This window comes from Notamacropus eugenii, chromosome 4, assembly GCF_028372415.1.
Source record: "Notamacropus eugenii isolate mMacEug1 chromosome 4, mMacEug1.pri_v2, whole genome shotgun sequence".
In the NCBI taxonomy this organism is placed as follows: domain Eukaryota; kingdom Metazoa; phylum Chordata; class Mammalia; order Diprotodontia; family Macropodidae; genus Notamacropus; species Notamacropus eugenii.
Window position 1 is genome coordinate 134,833,417 of NC_092875.1, and position 23,430 is coordinate 134,856,846.

General features: G+C 35.2%; 2 protein-coding genes across 4 annotated transcripts in view; both read left to right on the forward strand.

Annotated features, from left to right (window-relative positions):
* Positions 1–23,430, forward strand: part of CSMD3 (CUB and Sushi multiple domains 3) — a 1,632,969-nt gene that overhangs the window by 1,170,599 nt on the left and 438,940 nt on the right. The window lies entirely within an intron of this gene.
* LOC140498258 (calmodulin-like) lies at positions 12,634–13,110 on the forward strand. Its single transcript, XM_072599473.1, has one exon. The coding sequence runs from the start codon at positions 12,661–12,663 to the stop codon at positions 13,108–13,110; it is 450 nt and encodes a 149-aa protein (XP_072455574.1). The 5' UTR covers positions 12,634–12,660.

Below are 23,430 nucleotides of genomic sequence, written 5' to 3' on the forward strand. Positions count from 1 at the left end.
CTCTCTAACTTGATTTTCAAAATTCTTTTTGAGCTCTTCCATGGCCTGAGCCCATTGCATGGGCTGGGACACAGAAGCCTTGATTTCTGTGTCTTTGCCTGATGGTAAGCATTGTTCTTCCTCATCAGAAAGGAAGGGAGGAAATGCCTGTTCACCAAGAAAGTAGCCTTCTATAGTCTTATTTCTTTTCCCTTTTCTGGGCATTTTCTCAGCCAGTGACTTGACCTCTGAATATTCTCCTCACACCCACCTCGCCAGCGTTTGGGGTCTGAGATTCAAATGCTGCTTCCAGCCTTAGGGCTTTTGGCAGGGGCAGGGCTGCTATTCAGTGAGAGAATTAAGTTCAGGTGGTCAGGTCGGGGCAGGGCCGCCTCTCAGGCTCAGTTCCGTCAGGGGGTTTATGCACAGACGTTCCACAATGGATCCAGGCTCCTGCCCCCTTGGGGAGCCCTGGTCTGCAGCCGCCTCTCAGCTTCTACCTCCCGGGGTGGGGGGGCTGAGTTATGGGGCCACCCCACACCCCTCTCAACCCGCCAAAGAGACTCTCTCACCGACCCCCTTCACCTGTGGGTGGAGGGACTTGTGTGGCCGCTGGAGATCCCCTCCCTGATGCCTGCTCGGGTCTGTTTCTCTTGGTGCCGCGACCACAGCAGGTCTGGGCTGGGCTGGGCTCCATGTCTGCAGCGTGACGGACCTTTTGCGAGAGGTTTGCAGGTCCCTCTCTGGGTGGAGGGACCCGCGTGGCCACTGGAGATCCCATCCCTGAAGCCCGCTCGGATCTTTTCCTCTTGGTGCCGCAGCCGCGGCAGGGCTGCACTCAGCTCCCAGTCCCGGCGCCCAGTCCGCAGCGTGAAGGATCCCCCCGCGAGAGGTTTGCGGGTCTCTCTGCAACAGAAATCTCCCTTGCTCCAATGTTCCGTGGCCTCTGGGTGCAGAATTCGCCATGAGTTACTTCCCTGTAGCCATTCTATGGGTTGTGGGTTCGGAGCTATGTGTATGTGCGTCTTTATACTCCGCCATCTTGGCTCCTCCCCCCTCCCTATACTATTAAGCATATGTTTGCAGGACCTATAAGATTAAAAAACATGTTGGGCCAAAGGTCAATCATTTCTTTTACCTTCAACTATGGTGTAGAAATTTAAATCGTCTTCTCTAATGACATCTTATAAGCCATTTACTAACTTCTCATATTGCCTGTTGACTTTTAAAGACCCTACTTTAAAGTGACTTCAATGAAGAAAACATCCATATTCTTAAGTTTTTAATTTTTTCTGTACTGGCCTTCATAGTACACACTTAATACATGCTGCTTGAATTGTACTGGACATTTCATTTGTCTCCTTGGAGTCTTTGCCTTCCTTGTTTTTATAGTGAAGCTCTTCATCCATTCCCCCAATGAATAGTTCATCTTCTGGAAGTTGAGAGGAATACCTTTAATACTTAATTGTTATGAATGCCTCTTAATAAAAAGCACCATTCATGTACAGGTGTAAGGAAGATTCATCTTGTGCTCTTAGACAGTTCTCAACTATGTTACTCTTCAACCAAATGCCTTTTCCTCTCCCTCTCTCTTCCAGTCCCCTTTTAAGTAATTTTCTTGACATATTTATCATGAATCCCTCTATTGTTCTTCAAAGAGGCTATGCATCCTTTTCAAGTATGAACACAAATATTTACAGTCTCAACAGTGCTTGCCAATGCATCTCTTTGGTCTGTAGGGCCAAAATAAAAAAAGATAATAGAAGAGTTTCAATCAAAAGAACATACAAAATTGATATTTGCATATTAGGTCATAATTCTGCTGCATTAATTTTGTAATAATACAGAGAGAAACACACAGAGAGATGTAATATTTTCCTTTACAAAATAATAATAATAATCAGGTGCATATTATTTTGATCAAAATTTCCTGGTATAGCAGTAGCAATTTAGCATTTGTAAAACACAGTTTTAGGAAGCAGAAATAAAAATAATGCCTGTCCTGACACATAATAAGTCCTTACTAAGTATTTGATGATTAATTGCCTGTGAACTCTCTGTCTTTGCTATATTTTAACTCAAATTCAATAAGCATTTATTAAAAATCTTCTCTATGCAAAGCACTATGCTAGGGGTAACAAAGAAAATAGCCTTCCCCTTTCCATGATATTCTGGGGATACCTTCAGGTTTTAATAGAATTTATAGCAGAATCTTGCAATACATAGGATTTAGAGCTGTAATTGACCTTAGACCCTTACTAATGATACCAGGCAAGTCACTTCAACTCTTACTTGATTATTTTGTTTTTTTTTTCATTTTCCCACATCTGTAAAATTTGGTTGATAATAGCATTTACTTCGCAGTGTTCTTATGAGGAATAAATGAGGTAATACATGTAAAGTATTTATTTATAAAACATAATTATATAAATAAATATTAGTTATTTTTACTATTTGAAGTATCCAACTCCATTTTATAACTGAGGAAACTGAAGTACAGATTGGTGAAGTGATTTAATAACATTCCCCAAAAAAGTAAATAGCAGAGACAGAAATTTGCCCCAGATTCCCTAACTCCATTCTTCTTTCCACTACCCTGTACTCAGTGATGTGAGGAAAAAGTCAATAAACAGTCTATGACCACAAATAACAGCAACGTCTTTAGGATGTCTCAGTGAACTATGACCAAAACATATACTGTTCTGAATCTAACAGGCTTAAATCCCTTTACCCATTATATTACCATTACATAGTCATTTATGCTGCTGCTGATTCTTTGCCCATGAACCTACTTCAATTATATGTTTTTATTATAGGCAATACAGTCCAAATCCAAGCATATTTTTGGGATTAATTTTCCACTTTTTAAAAACCACTCATCAGAAAAAAAGGGGATCCAGTTCTTCCTACCTTAGAAACATTCTCTAAGGGTAAAAGAAAATCATGTCCTGAAGGTAACAGTCTTACTTTCAGAAATGCAAATTTATATTCAGCTCTCAGATAATTTTGCATCTGAACAAAGATTAAAAATCTTACATCTATGGTATAAGGAGGAAAAATACTGTGAATTTCACCAGTATATGTGACTGGTCAGTCAGAGGTTTCTACATCTGGGGAAATGGAAACTTTCCTCCTTTCTTTTGACCCCAAAGTGCCTATTTTAAAGGTACTTCTTTGAATTACTTTAACAATATATAATTACTACAGTAAACAAAGAATAAAGAATAAAAATAAATATATGAAACTGGAAATTCAGTTATGCACATTTATCTTTTTAAAAAACTTTCATGCTAAATTCAGCATGAATCCCCTGCCCCATGTTTGAATTCACTCCGAACTTTTCTGCTCTCTTCTGTGTATTTCATTTTTATTTATTTTTAGATTCCAACATTCATTTCCACAAAATTTTGAGTTCCAATTTTTCCCCATCTCTCCCCTCCTCCCAACCCATAATGCCTTGCATTCTGATTACCCTTTCTTTCAATATATCCTCCCTTCTATCACACCCCACCCTTCCCTTATCCCCATCTTCTCTTTCCTTGTAGGACAAGATAAATTTCTATACCCCATTACCTATATTTCTGATTTCCAAGTTCTATGCAATAATAATCCTCAACACTCGTTTCTAATACTTTAAATTCCAGCTTCTCTTTTTCCCTCCCTCCCTACCCATCCCCACTGAGAAGGCAAGCAATTCAGTACAGGCTTTCTATGTGTCATTATGCAAAAGACTTCCATAATGGTCATGTTGTGTAAGACTAACTATATTCCCCTCCATCCTACCCTGTCTTTTCCCCTTTTCCTTTCCATTCTTTCATTTGATCTTCTCCTTTCCCAAAAGTGTTTACTTTTAGTTGCTCCCTTCTCCCATTAGCCCTCCCTTCTATTATCCCTCTTACACCACTTGTCCCCTTCTCCCCTAATTTCCTGTAGTGTAAGATAGATTGTCATACCAAATTTAGTGAGCATATTATTCCCTCCTTAAGCCATATGTGAAGAGAATAAGCTTCACTTTTCCCCTTTCATCTCCTCTCTTTTCTCCTCCGTTGAACAAGATTTTTCTTATCTCTTTTATGAGTGATAACTTGCCCCATTCCATTTCTCCCTTTCTCTTCCCAATATTTTCCTCTCTCACCCCTTAATTTAATTTAATTTTTTATGTATATCATCTCTTCTGATTCAACTCAACCTGTACTCTCTGTCTATATGTGTGTGTGTGTGTGTGCATGTGCGTGCGTGCGTGCGTGCGTGTGTGTGTGTGTGTGTGTGTGTGTGTGTGTGTGTGTGTGTGTGTAATCCCTCTACCTACCCAAATACTGAGACAGGTCTCAAGAGTTACAAATATTATCTTTCCATGTAGGAATGTAAACAGTTCAGCTTTAGAAAGTCCTTTGTGATTTCTCTTTCCTGTTTACCTTTTCATGCTTCTCTTGATTTTTATGTTTGAAAGTCAAATTTTCTATTCGGTTCTGGTCTTTTCATCATGAATGCTTGAAAATCCTCTATATCATTGAATGACCATTTATTCCCTTGAAGTTTTCCCTCAGTTTTGCTGGGTAGGTGATTCTTATTTTTAATCCCAGTTTCTTTGATTTCTGGAATATCCTATTCCAAGCCCTTAAATCCATTAATGTAGAAAATGCCAGATCCTGTGTTATCCTGATTGTATTTCCACAATACTCAAGTTGTCTCGTTCTGTCTTCTTGCAGTATTTTCTCCTTGACCTGGGAACTCTGAAATTTGGCCATAATGTTCCTAAGAATTTCTCTGTTTGGGTCTCTTTCAGGAGGTGATCAGTGGATTCTTTCAATATTTATTTTGCCCTCTTTTTCTAGAACATCAGGGCAGTTTTCCTTGATAATTTCGTGAAACATAATATCTAGGTTCTTTTTTTGATCATGACTTTCAGCTAGTTCCATAATTTTTAAATTGTCTCTCCTGGATCTATTTTTCAGGTCAGTTGTTTTTCCAATGAGATGTTTCACATTATCTTCTATTTTTCAATTTTTTGGTTTTGTTTTTTAAACCTCTTGGTTTATCTCAAAGTCATTAACTTCCCTAAACTCCATTCTCTCTTTTAAAGAACTGTTTTGTTCAGTGAGCTTTTGAACCTTCTTTTGCATTTGGCTAATTCTGATTTTTAAAGCCTCCTTCTCCTCATTGGCTTTTTGGAACTCTTTTTCCAATTGAGTTAGCCTTGTTTTAAAGGTGTTATTTTCCTGAGCATTTTTTTTGGTTCTCTTTTAGCAAGCTGCTGACTTGCTTTTCAAGCTCTTCTATGGCTTCAACCCATTTCATATTCATTTTGGAGGTACTGGAGACAGAAGCCTTGACTTCCTCTGACAGTATGCCTTGTTCTTCCTCATCCAAAAGGATGGAAGGAGACACCTGTTCACCAAGAAATTAACCTTCTATAGTCTTATTTTTCCCCCTTTTTTGGGCATTTTCCCAGCCAGTTACTTGACTTCTTAATTCTTTGTCAAGAAGTGGGTCCTAGTGCTCCTCCTTCCCCCAGTATGGTGCTCAAGGCTGAGATTCAGATCAGCTGCTCAAATCTCTCAGAGGCTTTAAACTGGCCTGCCTAGACAATGGACTCAGGCTGCTTCCATGGCCACCATAGCCACCCGCTACCCACTGCTGCTTTTGCTGCTACTGCTGCCTGTGCTGAAGGGACCTCACTCCCCTCTCACCCGGCTGGGAAAGCCCTCCCACACTGACCTTTGGAGCTTTCTTTGTTGCTTGTGGGTTGAGGGATCTGGGACCCTCCCTGCTGGGAATTCTGCCCTGGAGATCTGTTCAGGTCCTGTTCCTCCTAGTACAGCATGGCCAGGGCTGGGCCCTGCTCTGCTCAGCATCCCATGAGATAGACCTTTCCCATCAGCCTTCCAGGTTACCTTTGGCTGGAAACCTCTTTTGCTCTGTTGTTCTATGGCTTCTGCTACTCTAGAATTTGTTGAGAGTCATTTTATACAGGTATTTTGTGTGCTGTGAGGGAAGTGTTAGAGTATATGCGTCTTTCTACTCTACCATTTTGGCTCTGCCCCCCTTCTTTGTATGTTAAAATGTTTCCTTTCTTTCTTTGCTTTCCTTACTATTTCTATGTCATCCTCATGGCTTTGTTACATTTTCTATGGATGAATTAAATCCAGAATCTTTTGTATAAGTGTAATTTTTCCAAGGAACATCAGAAATTAGTAGGGAGTACCTGGTCTAGGTCCATCTTACTCTCTGGAATTGAAACCAGACAGAGTAACGCATGAAAAGTGTAGTGAAATGAATCCAGTTTCTCTTCTCTATAAAAGAAGGCATTGGGAAGACTTTGGTATTCCTCCCTCCAGTTTTCCAGTCTGAAAGGAGAGGAGACTGAGGGAGATGAAGTCAGTCAAGGCTCCAGATTAGCAGCATGGTAGTGAATTTAAAAGTGAAGAGTTTATCCTGGTAGGGGCCTCTTGTTCTATGGAGTTGAAACTGGATAGGGCAGCAGATTCAAAGTGATATTTCATTATTACTTTTTTCTTTACAAGAGGCAATGTGATATACCTGAAAGAAAACTAGACTTCAATCACTCCACACACGTTAATTAAGGACAGTTTGAGTGTCAGTCATTGTGTTGTGCTGGCAATACAGAAACAAAAGTGAAATATGTCCTGCTTTCAAGGAACTTTTATTCTAATAGGAGAGACAATATACTCCTAGAGAAGTATTTACATAATATATATAAAAAGGATGCAAGACAGAAGAGATCTGTGATAAGGTCTTGCCCTTGACATTTACTAGTTGAGTGACCACAAGCAAGTCATTTAACATCTGTGGGATTCCATTTGTGCATTTGTAAAATGGGGTTAATAATGTAGGTTACCTCAAAAGTCTTAGAAGTTTTGCTATATTAAGACTTAAAACTATGCTAAGACTTTTGGGATACTCCATTCTTATAGTATCTATCTCATAGAGTTGTGATGAATAGATGAGATTATGTATGTAAAAATGTGCTACAAAACAAGGTGACAGAGTGTGTCTAGGTATGAAAAACCTTATGCAAGTTAGAAAAGTACTTGCTACTGACCTACTAGTAACCTTGGCAGTAATGAAATTTCTTTAAGAGAAACTCCCAATTCTTAAATGAGGTTAACTGTTTGTCAAGGTATGAACTCATATTGTCTAATGGGATAACACTGTAGACGTTGATTCCTATAATCTTTCAGAGACTGTATTGTTTCATGACTCATAGCTTTGCTGTTGTTTAATGTTGTCCAGCTTTGTAAGTCCATTTGAAAAGATATGAGAATGTTCTGCATTTCCTTTTCCAGCTCATTTTACAGATGAGGAAACTGAGGTCAAAAGGGACAGGTGACTTGCCCAGGGTCACACAACTAATAAGTGTCTGAGGCTAGATTTGAACTCAGGTCTTCTTAATTCCAGGCCCCATGTTGCATCTAGTGTGCCATCTAGTTGCTCATAACTACTTTCTTACTTAATGGCCAGCTGACAGTTCTTTCCCAATGAAGTACTCCTGGAGCATATACTTCAAAATGAGACTGGATCATGCAAAATGAAGAGAATTACTGATGAGAAACTGAAATGAAATAAAGGGTATATACATAGAAAGGGAGCTATGGCTCAGTGATTGGAGCAGTGGTCCTGGAGTCAGGAAGATCTGAGTTCAAATTCAGCTTCAGACACTTAGCTCTGTGATTTTGGGCAAGTTACTTAACCTCTGATTGCCTGACAAAAGAATCAATTATATCTACTGGAGGAGGAAATGACAAAACATTCCAATATCCTTGTTAAGAAAAACCCATGAATAGCTATGATCTGTGGGGTCACCATAAGTCCGATATGGCTGAATAACTGAACAACAACTACACTTAGAGAGTAGCATATAATGTTAATGGTAGCAAAATAGTTCTTAGATCAAGCAGAAGAATTCCTGGATCTGTTTGAAACCTTACGCCAAGTGAGAATTGGAGCCAATGAACAATGAGGCCCAGAGATATGCAATGGAAAAGAAAGCAGATTTTGCATTTTATTTGTCCTGTAAGTCCCACCTGCGGCACATATACTTGTATGACCCAATAAGTCCTTTAATCTCTTTGTACTCTAGGTCAGGAAATGGCAGACTAAGGACTCAGGAGGACCAGTATGGCTTGGGAGCTAAGAATGGTTTTTACATTTTTAAACAGTTGAAAAAAATCAAAAAAAATAATACCTGATGACGCATGAGAATTATAGGAAATTTAAATTTTAGTGTCCATGTTTAGTTTTATTGGAACACAGCCATGTTCACTTGTTTACGTATTATCTGTGGCTACTTTTGTGCTCCCAGCAGTGTGGGATATTTGTGATATGGCTCTCCTACCATTTTTTGCTGTTGTTGAGAGCACTACAGATCACAGTGATGTAGTTACAACTCAAGAGCATTTCAAATGTCATGTGTATTACCATGCAGTAACATTTTTTTTTTATTACCAGTGCACATCCAGCATATCAAAAGGAAAAAGTAAAGTGCTTTTTAGGCACTGTTTAGTATGGATTATTTTGTTATAGAATTAGATGACAAAGCATTGTGTTTACTATTCAATGACATTATAACTAGTCTAAAAAAGTACAGTCCACATCAACGTTACCAGATTAAGCACTTTTCACAATATTCTCAACTTACATGAAAACAACAGTCAGAAAAATGAGAAAATGTAAAACAGAATATCACATCACAGTAATTTTTTTTTGACAAAAATAAAATTGCAAACAAGTTAGCCAAGCAAGGAAATTCATTTACTGATGGTGAATTGTAGTATTTAATTTTTATTTCTTAAGCCAATCAATTATTTATCTATTTTTTTAAATCATTAAAAAAATGTTTGAGTTCCAAATTTTCTTGCTCACTCTCCATCCTCCCCATTCATTGAGAAAGGAAAAAAACATAATATCAGTTAGACATGTGAAATCATGCAAAACATATTTCAATATTAGTCATGTTGCCAAAAAAACCCAAGAAAAATAATGAAAGTGAAAACATTGTACCTCAATCTGTACTCAGACTCCATCAGTTCTCTCTCTGGAAGTGGAAAGTATTTTTCATCCTAAAGCCCTTTGGAATTGCTTTGAATCACTGCATTGATCAGAATAGCTAAGTCACTTGCAATTCATTGAACTAATGATGAGTTAAATCATGTTTAATAGTAGTAGATGAAGAAATGTATCCAAAGAAAATAAACTTTTGACTATTTGCCTTTTGACTAAATTAAAGATCATGTGCTAATGACTTGATACTAATATTTGACAATTAATATCTATCTGAAAAGATGTTTTCTAACTTGAATACATGAAATATTACAGATCTGCATTTACAGGTAAACATTTGCAATTGATTTTAATAGGGGACAGGAATTCTGGACCTCAGTTAATTAAAACATTATCCTACTCCCTCAAAAGATTTCCATTCTTCTCATTAGTAGAACTGTTTTACCAAAAAAAATTATATTTTTAATTTCATATTTACTAATCTGTCCTTTTACAGAAAATGTTTGCAGACCCATGCTCTATGCAAATCTCTAACACTATATATTGCAGAGAAGGTGCTGACTGGAATTAGTATAGGGAAGGACTTTAAAGATGAAATATATCAACTCCTTAATTTTCCATTTCGGTAAATTGAGATTCAGAGTGTTTAAAAGTAAGTTGTCTAAGGTCACTCAGAGAACAGGAGTAATATTACATGGCATCTGACTCTCTCTCTTGCCACATTGCTTTCTCAAATAAAGGACCCTTTATATTAGAAACTAAATTGTTATCAGAAAACATGTTTGAGAAGCCCAAATTTATTTTTTTCCTAAAAAACCCAAATAGTTAGTTACTCTTTTTCAAATTGTATTATGCAGTCAAGAGGAAAGAACTCTGTAATAGGAACTGGAAAGCTAAGCCCCCACTTCAAGCTGTGCTATTCACTAGCTTCATGTCTCTGGAGAAGTCAGTTAATATTTCTGTATCTCAGTTTTTCCACCTGTAAAATAAATTGCTACACTGACTCACTTGCGAAATTATTTTGAGGATAAAATGAGAAGATTTGTGAAAGTGGTATTTAATGAAAAGGGAGTTTTATACAAATATGAGAAAAATTAATATTTTGCATAGTTCCCTTTTGGAGATTCTCTTTGGGATATCATGAGTTATGAGGTAGTGCAGTAGATAGAGTGCTAGGCCTGGATTCAGGAGGACATAGTTTCAAATTTGGCCTCTGAAATTCACTAGCTGTGTGAACCTGGACAAATCACTATACCTTGGTTTCTTCATTTGTTAAGTGGAGATAATAATGATACCTAATCCCTCAGAGTTGTTGTAAGGATTAAATGTGATGATATTTGTAAAGTGCTTAGCACAGTGCTTGGCACATAGCAAGTACAAAGCAAATGTTAGCCATTATTATTCTTTTATTTATTATAAGCAACAATAGCAAGAGGAGGGTACATTGGATAGGTAATGCCCATTTTGATGAAATCATAAATTTTCTGATGTTTTCACTGAAGGTATCTAGTTATTTATTTTTATTAATCTATTTTAGTAATAAATTACTTAATATTTATTAAAGTTTTAATAAAAATTAACTCTTTCAAAAATCCAATGTCAAGAAAATATATGATAACATTAAATATATTTTAATTAAAAAATGTATTTCATGGGCCATACAATGTTTGACTAAAGTGGAAAAAAATGAAATACAAAGAAAAATATGTACTTTTACAGAATAAATCTTTGAGGAGTTTTATTGAATGAATCTGATAGGTTCAACAAAAGCTTTTCTCTCATCCAGCACTGAGAAGTACAAGCATAAAAGAGATAGCTTTTTTATTCAATACAGTGCAATAACACTATGTGTTTCTTCAATTAACCCCCATTAAAGAGAGTAAACTTGAAACATGTAGAATCAATAACTTAGTGGTCAGGTACTGCTTTTGGAGAGTGATAAATCAGTTCCATATAAAAGGTAAGATAATGATTCCAGGATCCATCCCCTCTTTGACATGTAAAATTACTTAGAAATTGAAAGCCAAAAATGGAAAATTGGATAAATAACTACTTGCTTTACTTAAAGAGAATTTTAATATTAATTTATTAGTTTTAGCCAAAGTCACCCTAAGGTTTTGAAAAAAAATAATAAACAGATTTCAGAAGTCTTTTCATTTTAAAGCAGAGCTCATTTGTTGAAAGATTTTTATGGGTAGATTTTAGAACTTTTTGCAGTTTTCTAATAATCTGAATAAATATGTTAAAATAATTATATCAAAACACATTATTTCAGTATCCTGGGGGTATTGACACATCAGTCTAACCAAGAAGATTCAATAGGAAAACAATTTTTTGAAATCTCTGTAAACTGGATGATGAGACCCATTTTTCAAACATACATCTCTATTTCTGAAAGTATAATACTAGGTTTCTGTGCAAACACATTGAAATTTTTGCCTCTGTATACACAACATAGGCATTGTACATTTTCACTTCATTGAAGAAAGTTTGTATCCTACTGCCTGGCCTGGTTTTTCAGAAACTTGTTAAAGATCAATGAAGGAAGAAATGATTCATTTTCAAAAAAATAATTTGACAATTACTCTTAAGTAGTTAACCTTTTTTTAAAAGTATTTATTTTTAGTTTACAGTATTCAGTTCTACAACATTTTGAGTGTTAAATTTTCTTCCTCTCCCTTCCCTCTCCCATCTGCAAGATGGCATGCAGTCTGATATAGACCCTACATATTCACTCATATTAAACATATTTTCACATTGGTCATGTCATAAAGAACAGTTATAATCAATGGAATGAACCATGAGAAAGAAAGAAGAAACTAAACAAAAAAGAGAGAGAGCAAATAGTATGCTTTGATCTTCATTCAGACTCCAGAATTCTTTCTTTGGGTGTGGATAGCATTTTCCATCATGACTATTGTGGAGTTGTCTTAGAATCTTGCATTGCTGAGAAAAAATAAGTCTATCAAAGTTAGTCATCACATAATCTGGTTTTAACTCTGTGTACAGTGTTCTACTGGTTCTGCTCCCCTCACTCAGCATCAGTTCATATTAGTCTTTCCAGATTTTTCTGAAGTCCTCCTGCTCATCATTTCTTATAGAACAATAGTATTCCATTGCATCCATGTACCACAGCTTGTTCATCCATTTCCCAAATGATGGGCATCCCCTCAGTTTCCAATTCTTGGCCACCACAAAAAGAGAGGCTGCAAATATTTTTGTACATGTGGGCCCTTTTCCCATTTGTATGATCTCTTTGGGAAACAGTGCTAGAGGTGGTGATGCTAGGTCAAAGGGTTGTTGTGTGCATCCTTTGTTTTTGAAGAAGACCGTGACACCAGAGAAATGATGACATGACTTGCATATGACTTTGTTTTGAGTGAGGGAGGGCTGTGCAATGTCACCAGCCTTACTTTCTCCTCCTGAGTCATCTGGAGGCAGTGACCAGATATTCATCAGAAAGATTGGAGATGGCCCAGGATACATTGGGAGATCTTGACCTTTTTAGGCTAGACCTTTTCAGGTGTTCACTTAGAGGGAGGTAATGTCCATTCAGTGAATAGGCCTCTTTAAGAAGTATGCATATTAGATTGCTCCAAGTGCAGCTATCGAGTGTGGACGTTGTTTGATAGGGACTTGAGACCTAGTAATGCTAACAGCATGGCTGATCAGCTGACAGAAGAGCAGATTTCAGAATTCAAAGAAGATTTTTCACTATTTGACAAGGATGGAGATGTTACTGTAACAACAAAGGAATTGGGAACTGTAATGAGGTCACTTGAACAGAATCCCACAGAAGCCGAATTACAGGATATGATTAATGAAGTGGACGCTGATGGTAATAGTTCAATTGACTTCCCAGAATTTCTGACTATGATGACAAGAAAAATGAAAGATGTAGATGGTGAAGAAGACATTAGGGAAGCATTCTGTGTGCTTGACAAGGACGGCAATGGTTATATTACTGAAGCTGAACTTCGCTATGTGATGACAAACGTTGAAGAGAAGTTAACAGATGAAGAGGTTGATGAAATGATCAGGAAAGTAGATATTGATGGTGATGATCAAGTATACTATGAAGAGTTTGTACAAATGATGACAGAAAAATGAAGATATTGTACAGAATGTGTTAAAGTTTCTTGTATAAAATTATTTGCCTTTTCTTTGTTTGTAACTTATTTGTAAAAGGTTTCCTCCTTGCCCACTGTCAAAAGGATATGCATGTGTAGTAATTAGGACTTCATTCCTCCATGCTTTTCTTCCCCTTATCTACTGTCATTGTCCTAAAACTTTATTTTGGAAAATTGATCAAGTAACATATGTTTCATGTGGCTTACTCTGGATATATCTAAGCCCTTCTGCAATCATGGAGTTGGTCAAATGAGGGAACATCTGGGTTATGCCTTTCTTTCTTTTAAAGAAGTAGTTTTCTTTAGGAGCTGTTAGCATGTTGTTGAAGTGTAGAGTTGTAATGCTGTGTGGACTATGTACAGTCAACAACATGTACTTAAAGATGCACTATTGCAAAACGGTTGTATTATCCAGGTGCTCACATGCTAGTATTTTGTACTGCTGGTCCTGTACCAGAAAAATTTTCTTCTATTGTTACTTTCCTTTTAAACTTTGTTTAGCCACTTATTTTTTTTAAAAATCTACTTATGACACAATTTGCCTCAAATCCATCCCAAGTTGTATATTTGTTTTCCAATAAAAATAATTACAATTCTAAAAAGGAGTATGCACATTTTTATTGCCCTTTTGGGCATAAGTAATTAACAATCTTTAGAATATTATTTTTGCCTTGTTGAAAGTGTATCTTCAATCCTTTCTAATAATATCTGATTAAAACTTTTAAAAATCATTTGTAAACTCAATATATAAATATTGTATAGCCATCTAGTAGAGGACATTCAATAAGAAATATTAAACTCTGTCTGTAATTTTTGTTGCAATGTTGTCAAAAGAATACTTATTTCTTATTTCCACATTTCTATGTGTATGTGATCTTATTTATTTGGACACTAAAATTTCACATCCACCCATCATTTGTGACTTATCAATGCTTTATGTAGGTAACCCACTCCTACATTGTAAGGATCTTCCTCCAGATTTCTTCATATGATATGAATGCATCTGGAGCAAACAGGCTGTCCATCAGTCTTACTTCCTCTTTCTATGTGACATATCACCTCCATTTCAGTCACATATCTTTTCTCCTACACAGTTCTCCCACACATTGAGCCTCATCATCACTATTTGGTTGACCTGTTGCTTCAGGTCTTCAGAGACAGTGTTATGACACTGTTATCATACACAATCATATAGAATTATCATGAAAAAAAATTAATGGTTAAAAAGATGGACCTTTGTTTTAAGGACAAGCTTAAGGTCTTTAGAGGCTCTATATGATTTCACAAGGGCAATACAACCTGTACTCCTCCTCTTGTTCTATTTTTGGGCCCAATTAATTGACCATTCCCAGAGTCTATTCAAGTACCTATGGATTTTCTATCCAATTGCCTACAATCCATTCCTGACAGTGACTATTCATCCATTGGCTTTTACCTTTGTGAATATTAGTCTGAAGTATTTTGAATAATTATAGATTCTATTTAGGATGTTCAACAATAGTCTGGTCTTGACATAGCTAATGCAATAGCTAGAAATAGGAGCATTTGGAATATATCTCTTGAAATCCTTCTTCAGATACCTCAGTGCTGAGTTATGATGATGGCAAACACCTTTGGCAAGTACTTATCTTTCCATTTCTGTCACATCACATTTGATATAGATTCTGTGGTGTAAGAGAATTCAGATGAAGATCAATAGAGTCACAATGTTAGTAGTTAACAAAACTGTAGTCCTCCCAAGAGGAGAAGAAATGCCAATACAAAACAGTCTTAGTGTATTCTTTAGCACATCTACCCCCATCCAATGGTATTATACAGCGAGGTGGCATTAGAAACTAAAACATGCAATAGCTTTTGTCACTGCTTCAAATGCCAGATTCCATTTCAGGTCAAACTAATGCATAATTTTAGATGAGGAGTTAGTTGGCACCAATGGGAGATGGCCAGTGATAAGGGAAGATAGCAATATAGTTGAGATCAACGGAACAAAGGTATTTTCTTAATGCCTAATAAGGAGCTAGGTATAAGAGCCAAGGAAGTTGGAAACTTAACTGCATTTGTACCAATGCAGAAAAAGGTGAGGGTAAGGGTAATGTCTGTTCTGTAGGTTTATTAGCCTTGTCATATACACATTTTACTGGGGAGATTAAGGTTGTACCAGTTAAACTGATTTTCACTGGTCAACAAGTTGTTAACCTGGGGTCCATAGAACTCCAAGGGACTTGTGGAAGATTTCAGGGTGTCAGTAAACTTAGAATTGAAAAAAATTACATTATAATTTGATATCATTGGTCCTCTTTGAAATGAAAGAAAAACAATAACATCAACCACAAAAATTTATATATTTTAAATATTTAAAAACATCATTCTGAACAGGGGCTCCTAGACATCATCATAGTGCCAAAAGGGTCTGTAACTCAAAAATTGGAGAATCACAGAATTAAAGTGTTAACTGTCACCCATCTCTGCTACATATTTCAAGTGATTCTGAAAGATTTTGACATATCCAAGCAGGACATCATTTTGGAAAAGAGATTTTAGGGTAGAATTTTGCTATCCTGAATCAAATGTTTTGTAATGTCAAACAAAGAAACAAAAAAAAAGGAAACAAAACAGAAACAAAAAGCACAATGGGATGTGGTATTTTATACACCATTCAGTCATTTATATGACTGTAAAGGTATTGTCTGCTATTGAATATTATTTGTGAAATTCTGTCTCCTCCTTTCTCAGATTTGCTCAAGTGAGCATTTTAATGCAAAATATGTTTGTAGATGGTGTAGTGGATAGAGTGCTATGTCTGGAAAAAGCAAAAATCAGATTCAAATACTGCCTCATATACTCACTAACTTGGTGATCTATGGGATGTTGCTTAACTTTTCACAGACTCAGTTTCCTCACCCATAAAATGAGGATAATAACAGCACCTACTAAAGTAGATTACAAAATAAACATGGCTGTTATGAAAACAAAATAAGTTACTTTATGTAAAATACTTTACAAACATTAAAGCATTGTCTGAATGTAAGAGCATATCAATTGTTTTTATGAAATGGAAAGCATAATGTGTGTCAAGAGTTGATATTTTCTGATAGTTGGTGAGAAAAGGAGAAAAACAATGTCTAAGATTTTTTTCAGATAGTTTTCCTTTTTCATATATCTTGAGAAAAACTTCTTAATGCTCTCAAAATTGTGTTACCCCTCAGCATGGACTTCATCTGTATATCCTTGGTTTTATTCAACTACTCTTTCCATTTTTTTCTTTAGTACTCTGTACTTATTCATAATGCATAACTATGTCTGAGTCTAAGTCAAGATTCTGACTTTCAAATTACCAACCAATCATTTTGCATCTTAAAATATATCTAGCTGTATGCTTTCTGATGTAATTTGATCCTACTGTATCTAGTACCTGCTCCTTGACAAAACATCATAATATTTACAAACAAAAATTTTGTGTAGTCTAAAAAACTTTATCCTCTCTTAATTTTTAGTCTCAAAGTATTTTCTGAGTCATTTGTTTGTTTTTTAAAAATTTTCCCTCTGTATCATCTAAGTCACAAAATATTAAATACATATTTACTAATTTTACATTTTTTTCTTAAGTTTCAATAAAATTTCTCTACCTCTATTTTTATAGTAGATGTTGGTGCTTCAGTGGCAATTATTTTCAAGGTGTTAATTTTTAGCAATGAGCAATAGGGTACAAGATGACCAAATGACACATGCAGTGGTATTTCTTTTTGAATTTTGATAGAAGAAAATAATTTCATTAATTTTTCAGTATTATTACTTTTTTGGCTTTTCTAAGTAAAACCTATGAGCCATCTTTCCACTTAGTGATCTTGATTTTTGTCTTCTAGTTCAATTTATAGCAATAAATCTTATTGTTATAATTCAGTTCCTGCATTAGTAATTCAATTACTTAGCATCTGGACAAATAATTAAATAATATGAACAGTTATTTTGCTGTTTATAGGCTATTTGGAAAATATTCACCTGAATGCCTTTTGCACCACATTGTTACTGTCACCACTGAGACAGAAAGTACGTTTTGTATTTTTTTAATGTTTCTTGTGTTGCCATTGCCAAGGAAAATATCTGATTATGTAAGCCTATTGATAAAAAAAACTAAGTAATAAAATTGATTGGTTTTAGGGAAATGGACATATATAATCTTTGGTGAATGCAATACTTGACGCCTTTGTGTCTGACTAAACCTTCCTGCAATTGTCTTACCTTTTTCCTCACCTACTCCCAGGTATGCCCACCCTCTTAACTTTTAAGGTGCTACTATATTTACTTCATTGACCTGGAGAAGAACTGCTGCCATTGATAACTATTCTACTGGGATATCTATCAGTCAGGAAGAGTCAAGAAGCTGCCCTTCTTTAAAAATGTGTTTAATTTGTCCTTGGCTTTTCAAAAACTGTCATTACTGTCAGACACTGTTGTCCTGGAGACTCTTCTAGGAAGTCTGTCCCTTTAAAAGTTCATAAAGTAAGTTCCACCAAAGGAGTAGATGTGGAAACTTAGACTGAGACCTAGGTGATGTTTTTTTTTTTCTTTCTCCTGCCTCCCTTAAATGATTCCTTCTCAGAATCATAGCTGGGGTGGCTGTTTTCTCTCTCTTTACTCCCATAGGCTTGAATATTCAATTCCCTTCTATCTTGCTGATTACATGCAATGTCCAGGGAGCACAACATAGTCTCTAAACTTTTTCAAATATACTTCTTGTACATCATCACTTCATTTCATTCATTGTTTATAAGGACTTTTTAATTAGTTTTCATAACTAGACTGAAGTTGTTGATTGAGTCAAAAAAAGTATGCTTATGTGACTAAGTTATAAGGACATATAATTGTCTTAGTTACTTTAAGGGGGTGGGCAAAAAGTGATTTATTTTTTCAGCTCCCACTATTACCAGGAATAGAATTTATTGAACGTATATGTAATTGTCTAATGTCATCATTAGTAATAACCTTCAGATATTTCTGTCTCAATGATGGGTAAAATGCTGTTTTTATATTAATAATAGAATCTATTTTTAGAATGTTTTTAGTTCCTCAAAATGTTCTCTCCAAAATAACTCTGTAAGGTAGGTATAATAATAATTATGTTTTTCTGATAAGTAAACTGAGGCTCAAAGGATTAAATAACTTGCAGCTATGTTTCACAGTGCATAGAGCACTGGATTTAAAATCAGGAAGACCAGAGTTCAAAAGATATCTGAGACATTACTAGCAACATGACCCTGGACAAGTCCCTTAACCTCTCTGCTTCAGTTTTCTAGTCTATAAAATGGAAATTAAAATAAAACCTACCTTCTAGTATCATCATGAAAATAAAATGATATCACATATAGTTATTTACAAACCTTAAAGTATTATGTAAATGCTAAAGGTTATTTATTATTATTATCCTTTTTCTTCTTCCTCTTCTTCTCCATTTCCTCCTCCTCCTCTTCCTCCTTCTTGTCATTGCCTATGACTACAGAACTAGTAAACAGGAGAACTTGGAGTCAAATGCACGACTATTTACTAGAAGTACAGAACACTTCACAGCACACTGTCTGTACATGACATTATAGAGATTACTTTTAGTCATATTCTTTGTTCTCATTTTTGCTGTCCTTTAAAAAAATTTTTCTCCTTAATTTATTTATAAAGGAATGGTTATAAACATTACTCCCATCCAAAATATGAGAGTTCAATTATATCTCTGTCACACACAAAGAAGCCACCTTCTCTCCAGAGACCAATGCAAAACTCTGTGACTAATAGTTATACTAGGGGATGATGGGAGGGTGATTGAAGCCAGGGAAAGTCAGTGTTTGATCCTTATGATTCACTGATACAACCTCATAGTTCTGCATTACATTCTTTCTGTTCAGTCCTTTTCAGTCATGTCTGACTCTTTGTGACTCCATTTGGTTATGTTTTTGGGGGGCAAAGAATAGAATTTATTGAATGTATATCAGAATCATACTCCATTTCCTTCTCCAGCTTATTTTACAGATGAGGAACTACGGTAAAAAGAGTTAAGTGACTTGACCAAGTTCACATAGCTAGTAAGTGTTTAGATTTGAACTCAGGTCCTCCAGACTCAAGGGTCAGCACTCTATCCACTGTACTAAAATTTTTTATAGCTTTGCTACTACTGAATTCCATTCACAATAGCTACTATGGGCATTTCTCACTGCTTCCCATTGATCAATCTCTTTTCCAACTTTGAACAACTTTGGAGGGGGTTATATTGGAATCCCTTGAATTGTTTTCACTTAGATCTGACAACATTACTCGACAGTTCTTTCCAGATGACTGTAACAGTATCCATAACAATATTAGCCATTTTAAGGGTTTCCAAATCCCTTTAACAGTGTTATCTCATGAAGGGAGAGAGCAATGTTTGAGCTTTATTCTCATGGAATTTAGTTTAAAGAGGGAATAACATACTCAGTTAAGTATAGAAACCTAACGTCTTACAGGCAGTAGGGGAAAGGAAAGGGAAGGGGTGAACAGAAGGAAGGGAAGTAATAGTGAGGGAAAAGGGAAAGAGAAGGGAAGGGGGCTGATAGAAGGAAAGGAAGTCTGAGGGAGGAGGTAGTCAAAAGTAAAACTCTTTGGAGAAGGGAAGGGGGAAGGGAGAAATAGGAGCAAAACAAAGGCAAAATAGGATGGAGAGAAAGACATAGACATTAATCATGACTGTGAATGTGAATGGGATGAGTTTTCTCATAAAATAGAAGCAGATAGCTGAATGGATTAAAAACCATAATCCTTCAATATGTTGTTTACAAGAAGCACATTTGAAACAGGGGCATATACACAGGGTAAAGGTAAAAGGCTGGAATAGAATACATCATGCTTCAGCTGAAATAAACAAAAAGAGGAGTGGGAATCTTAATCTCAGACAAAACAAAAGCAAAAATAGATCTAATCAAAAGAGATAAGGAAGGAAACTATCCTGCTAAAAATTACTATAGACAAGGAAGTAATATCATCACTAAACATATATACACCAAATGGTATAGCCTCCAGATTCTTAGAGGAGACATTAAAGGAATTAATAGCAAATAGAAATAGCAAAACTATACTAGAGGGGGACCTCAACTTTCCCCTCTCTTTACTTGATAAATGTAACTTCAGAATAAACAAGAAAGAAATTAAGGAGGAAAATAGAAATCTAGAAAAGGTAGATATGATAGTCCTCTGGAGAAAACTCAATGGGAAAGAAAGAAATGCACCTTTTTCTCAGTGGTACATGGAAAATACATGAAAATTCAGTGTGTACTAAGGCATAAAAACCTCATAATCCACTTCAAATGGCAGAAATAGTTAATGCATCCTTTTCAGATCATGTTGCAATAAAAATTGGGCATAATGAAGGTGCATGGAAAGAGAAACCAAAAATTAATTTGAAATTAAGTAATATAATCCTAAAGAATGAGTGGGTCAAACAGAAAATCATAGAAACCATCAATAACTTCATTCAAGAGAATGACAATAATGAGACAACCTATCAAAACTTATGGGATGCAGTGAAAACAGTTGGTAGGGGAAGTTTTATATCTCTGAATGCTTACATGAATAAAATAGAGAAAGAGAAGATCAATGAATTGGGCATGCAACTGAAAAAGCTAAAAAAAAAAAAAAACAAATTGACAATCCCTAATTAAATACCAAATTAGACACGTTGAAAACCATAGGAGAAATTAACAGAATTGAAATAAAGAAAACTATTGAACTAATAAATAAAACTAAGAGGTGGTTTTTATGAAAAAAATCCAATAAAATTGATAAACCTTTGGTCAATTTGATTAAAAAAGGAAAAGAAGAAAACCAGATTACCAGTATCAAAAATAAAAAGGGTGAATTCACCTCCAATGAAGATGAAATTAAAACAATAATTAAAAATTATTTTGGCCAAATTTATGCCCATAAATTTGACAGTCTTGGTGAAATGGATGAAATATTTACAAAAATATAAATTGCCCAGGATAACAGAAGAGGAAGTAAAATATTTTTTTAAAAATCTCAGAAAAAGAAATTGATCAAGCTGTCAACAAACTCTAGAGGAAAAACATCTCCAGGACCGGATGGATTTACAAGCAAATTGTATCAAAGACTTACAGAAGAGTTAATTCCAATAGGATATAGAGTAGTTGGGAAAATTAATGAAGAAGGAGTCCTGGCAAATTCTTTTTATGATACAAATATGGTACTGGTACCTAAACCATGAAGAGCCAAAAGAGACAAAGCAAATTATTCACCAATTTCCCTAATGAATATAGATGGAAAAATCTTAAATAAGATACTAGCAAAAAGATTACAGCAAATTATCATGAGAATAGTACACTTTGATCAGGTAGGAATTGTACCAGGAATGAAGGTCTGAAAAACTATCAGCATAATTGGTCATTTCAACAATAAAACTAACAGAAATCATGATTATCTCAATAGATGTAGAAAAATTCTTTGAGAAAATACATCACCCATTCTTACTGAAAACACTGGAGAGCTTAGGAATAAATGGAACCTTCCTTAAAATAATAAGTAGCATCTACCTAAAACCATCAGAAATCTTTATATGTAAAGGGGATAAGCTAGATGTATTTCCACTAAGATTGGAGGTTGAAACAAGGATGCCCATTATCACCACTGTTATTTGGTATGTTACTAGAAATGTTAGCTTTAGCAATAAGAAAAGAAAAAGAAATTGAAGGAATTATAATAGGCAAAGAAGAAACTAAGTTATCTCTCGTTTCAGAAGTTATGATGGTATACTTAGAGAATTCTAGAGAATCAAGTAAAAAAAAAGAAGTTGTTTTCCATCCCTCTTAATTCTAGTGTTTTCCTTTTTCTAAAAAAAAAAATTCTATATAATTTGTGTGTCCATACTTGCTATTTCTTGTCTCTCCCATCGTATTAACAGTTCTGCTTGATCAGGGGCTATAATTTCTTTTTTTGTATCTCAATGCTTAGCAGAATGGCTGACACATATTTAGTGTTTAATAAATGTTTACTGATTACTATGTAACTTTATTGTATCATAAATATATTAAGTAACATTCTTTATTATATAATAGTTTGCATTATAAGGCTTGCATATTCTACTCCTTTAGAAAGTTCCCCCTTTCTTGTCTGTATTGTTACTCATAAACCTTTCTCTTCAGTTCATTTTGTCAATAACAAGGAGAACAAAATATAATTAAAATTATATAGTGCTTTATCGTTCCCCCTTTTATGGCTGAGGAAACTGAGACAGAAGGAGGTTCAGTGACTTGTCCAGAGTTTCAAAGCTAGTGATTATTTGAGGAAGTAAGGAACTCAATTCTTCCTAACTCTAAGTCTGTGAGAAGACTCTAATCTTCAAGATTCTATTCACTGTGCTACAAACTGCTCCATTTAATTGATTGCATTTTTACCTGGGTTCAAAGTGTTATAATGTACTTCCATTGATAACATATTCTGAGAAGAATTTTCAGAATTTCCCATGTTGGAAGCCCTTTTCCCCTCCTGCCACAAATCATGTTCACTCTTTTCACTATGGTGTCTGATGCATGACTCCTATACCTGTTACTTCTCCTTAACTTATAATCACTATTCTACTACTCTTTTACCATGGTAGCTATCCAACTCTCATTGATGGCATCCAACTTAGACTTTGTGATAATATATTTCAATAAGATATTTTTATCTATATCTGAATACAAAGTATTTATCTATAAACTTTCTGCTTTTCAAAGACACCTAATTTCAAGACCAAAAACTCCAAATCTGAAAGCAGATATTATTTTCGTTTTTATTTTACAATCAGTTTCTGGTTGATAAACAAATGAGACTTGTAGTATGAGTAAAAGAGCACTTATTAAACTCATTCTCTATTCAAATACTTGATATAAATGGCAAGACTTGTCCTGGTTCCCAAAGGTTCACATTTTAATTGAGGGAGACAACATATCTAGGAAATTTCAGTTACAAGTCAAATAAAAAAGACGTGATGTTCTTTAACATGTTCATTGGCAAAGTAGATGGTAATAAATCTTTTCAGTATCATTCCTGTTAAAAAAAAAATAAGCAGCATCGTGTGGGACTTTAATGGTGTTCACTTGCTTTTTTGGTTATTAACTAATGGTTCAACATAGTAGGTGTAATTACCTTGTTTTACAGGTAATTCTTGGGCATCTAGTGTGATTATCATGTATGGCACAAAGGATTTGCTTGGACTAACCAAAGTCAAAACCAGTCAGTCTAAGTGATAGCTGACAAAATCCTTGAAAAGTTTGGTTATTTTTTT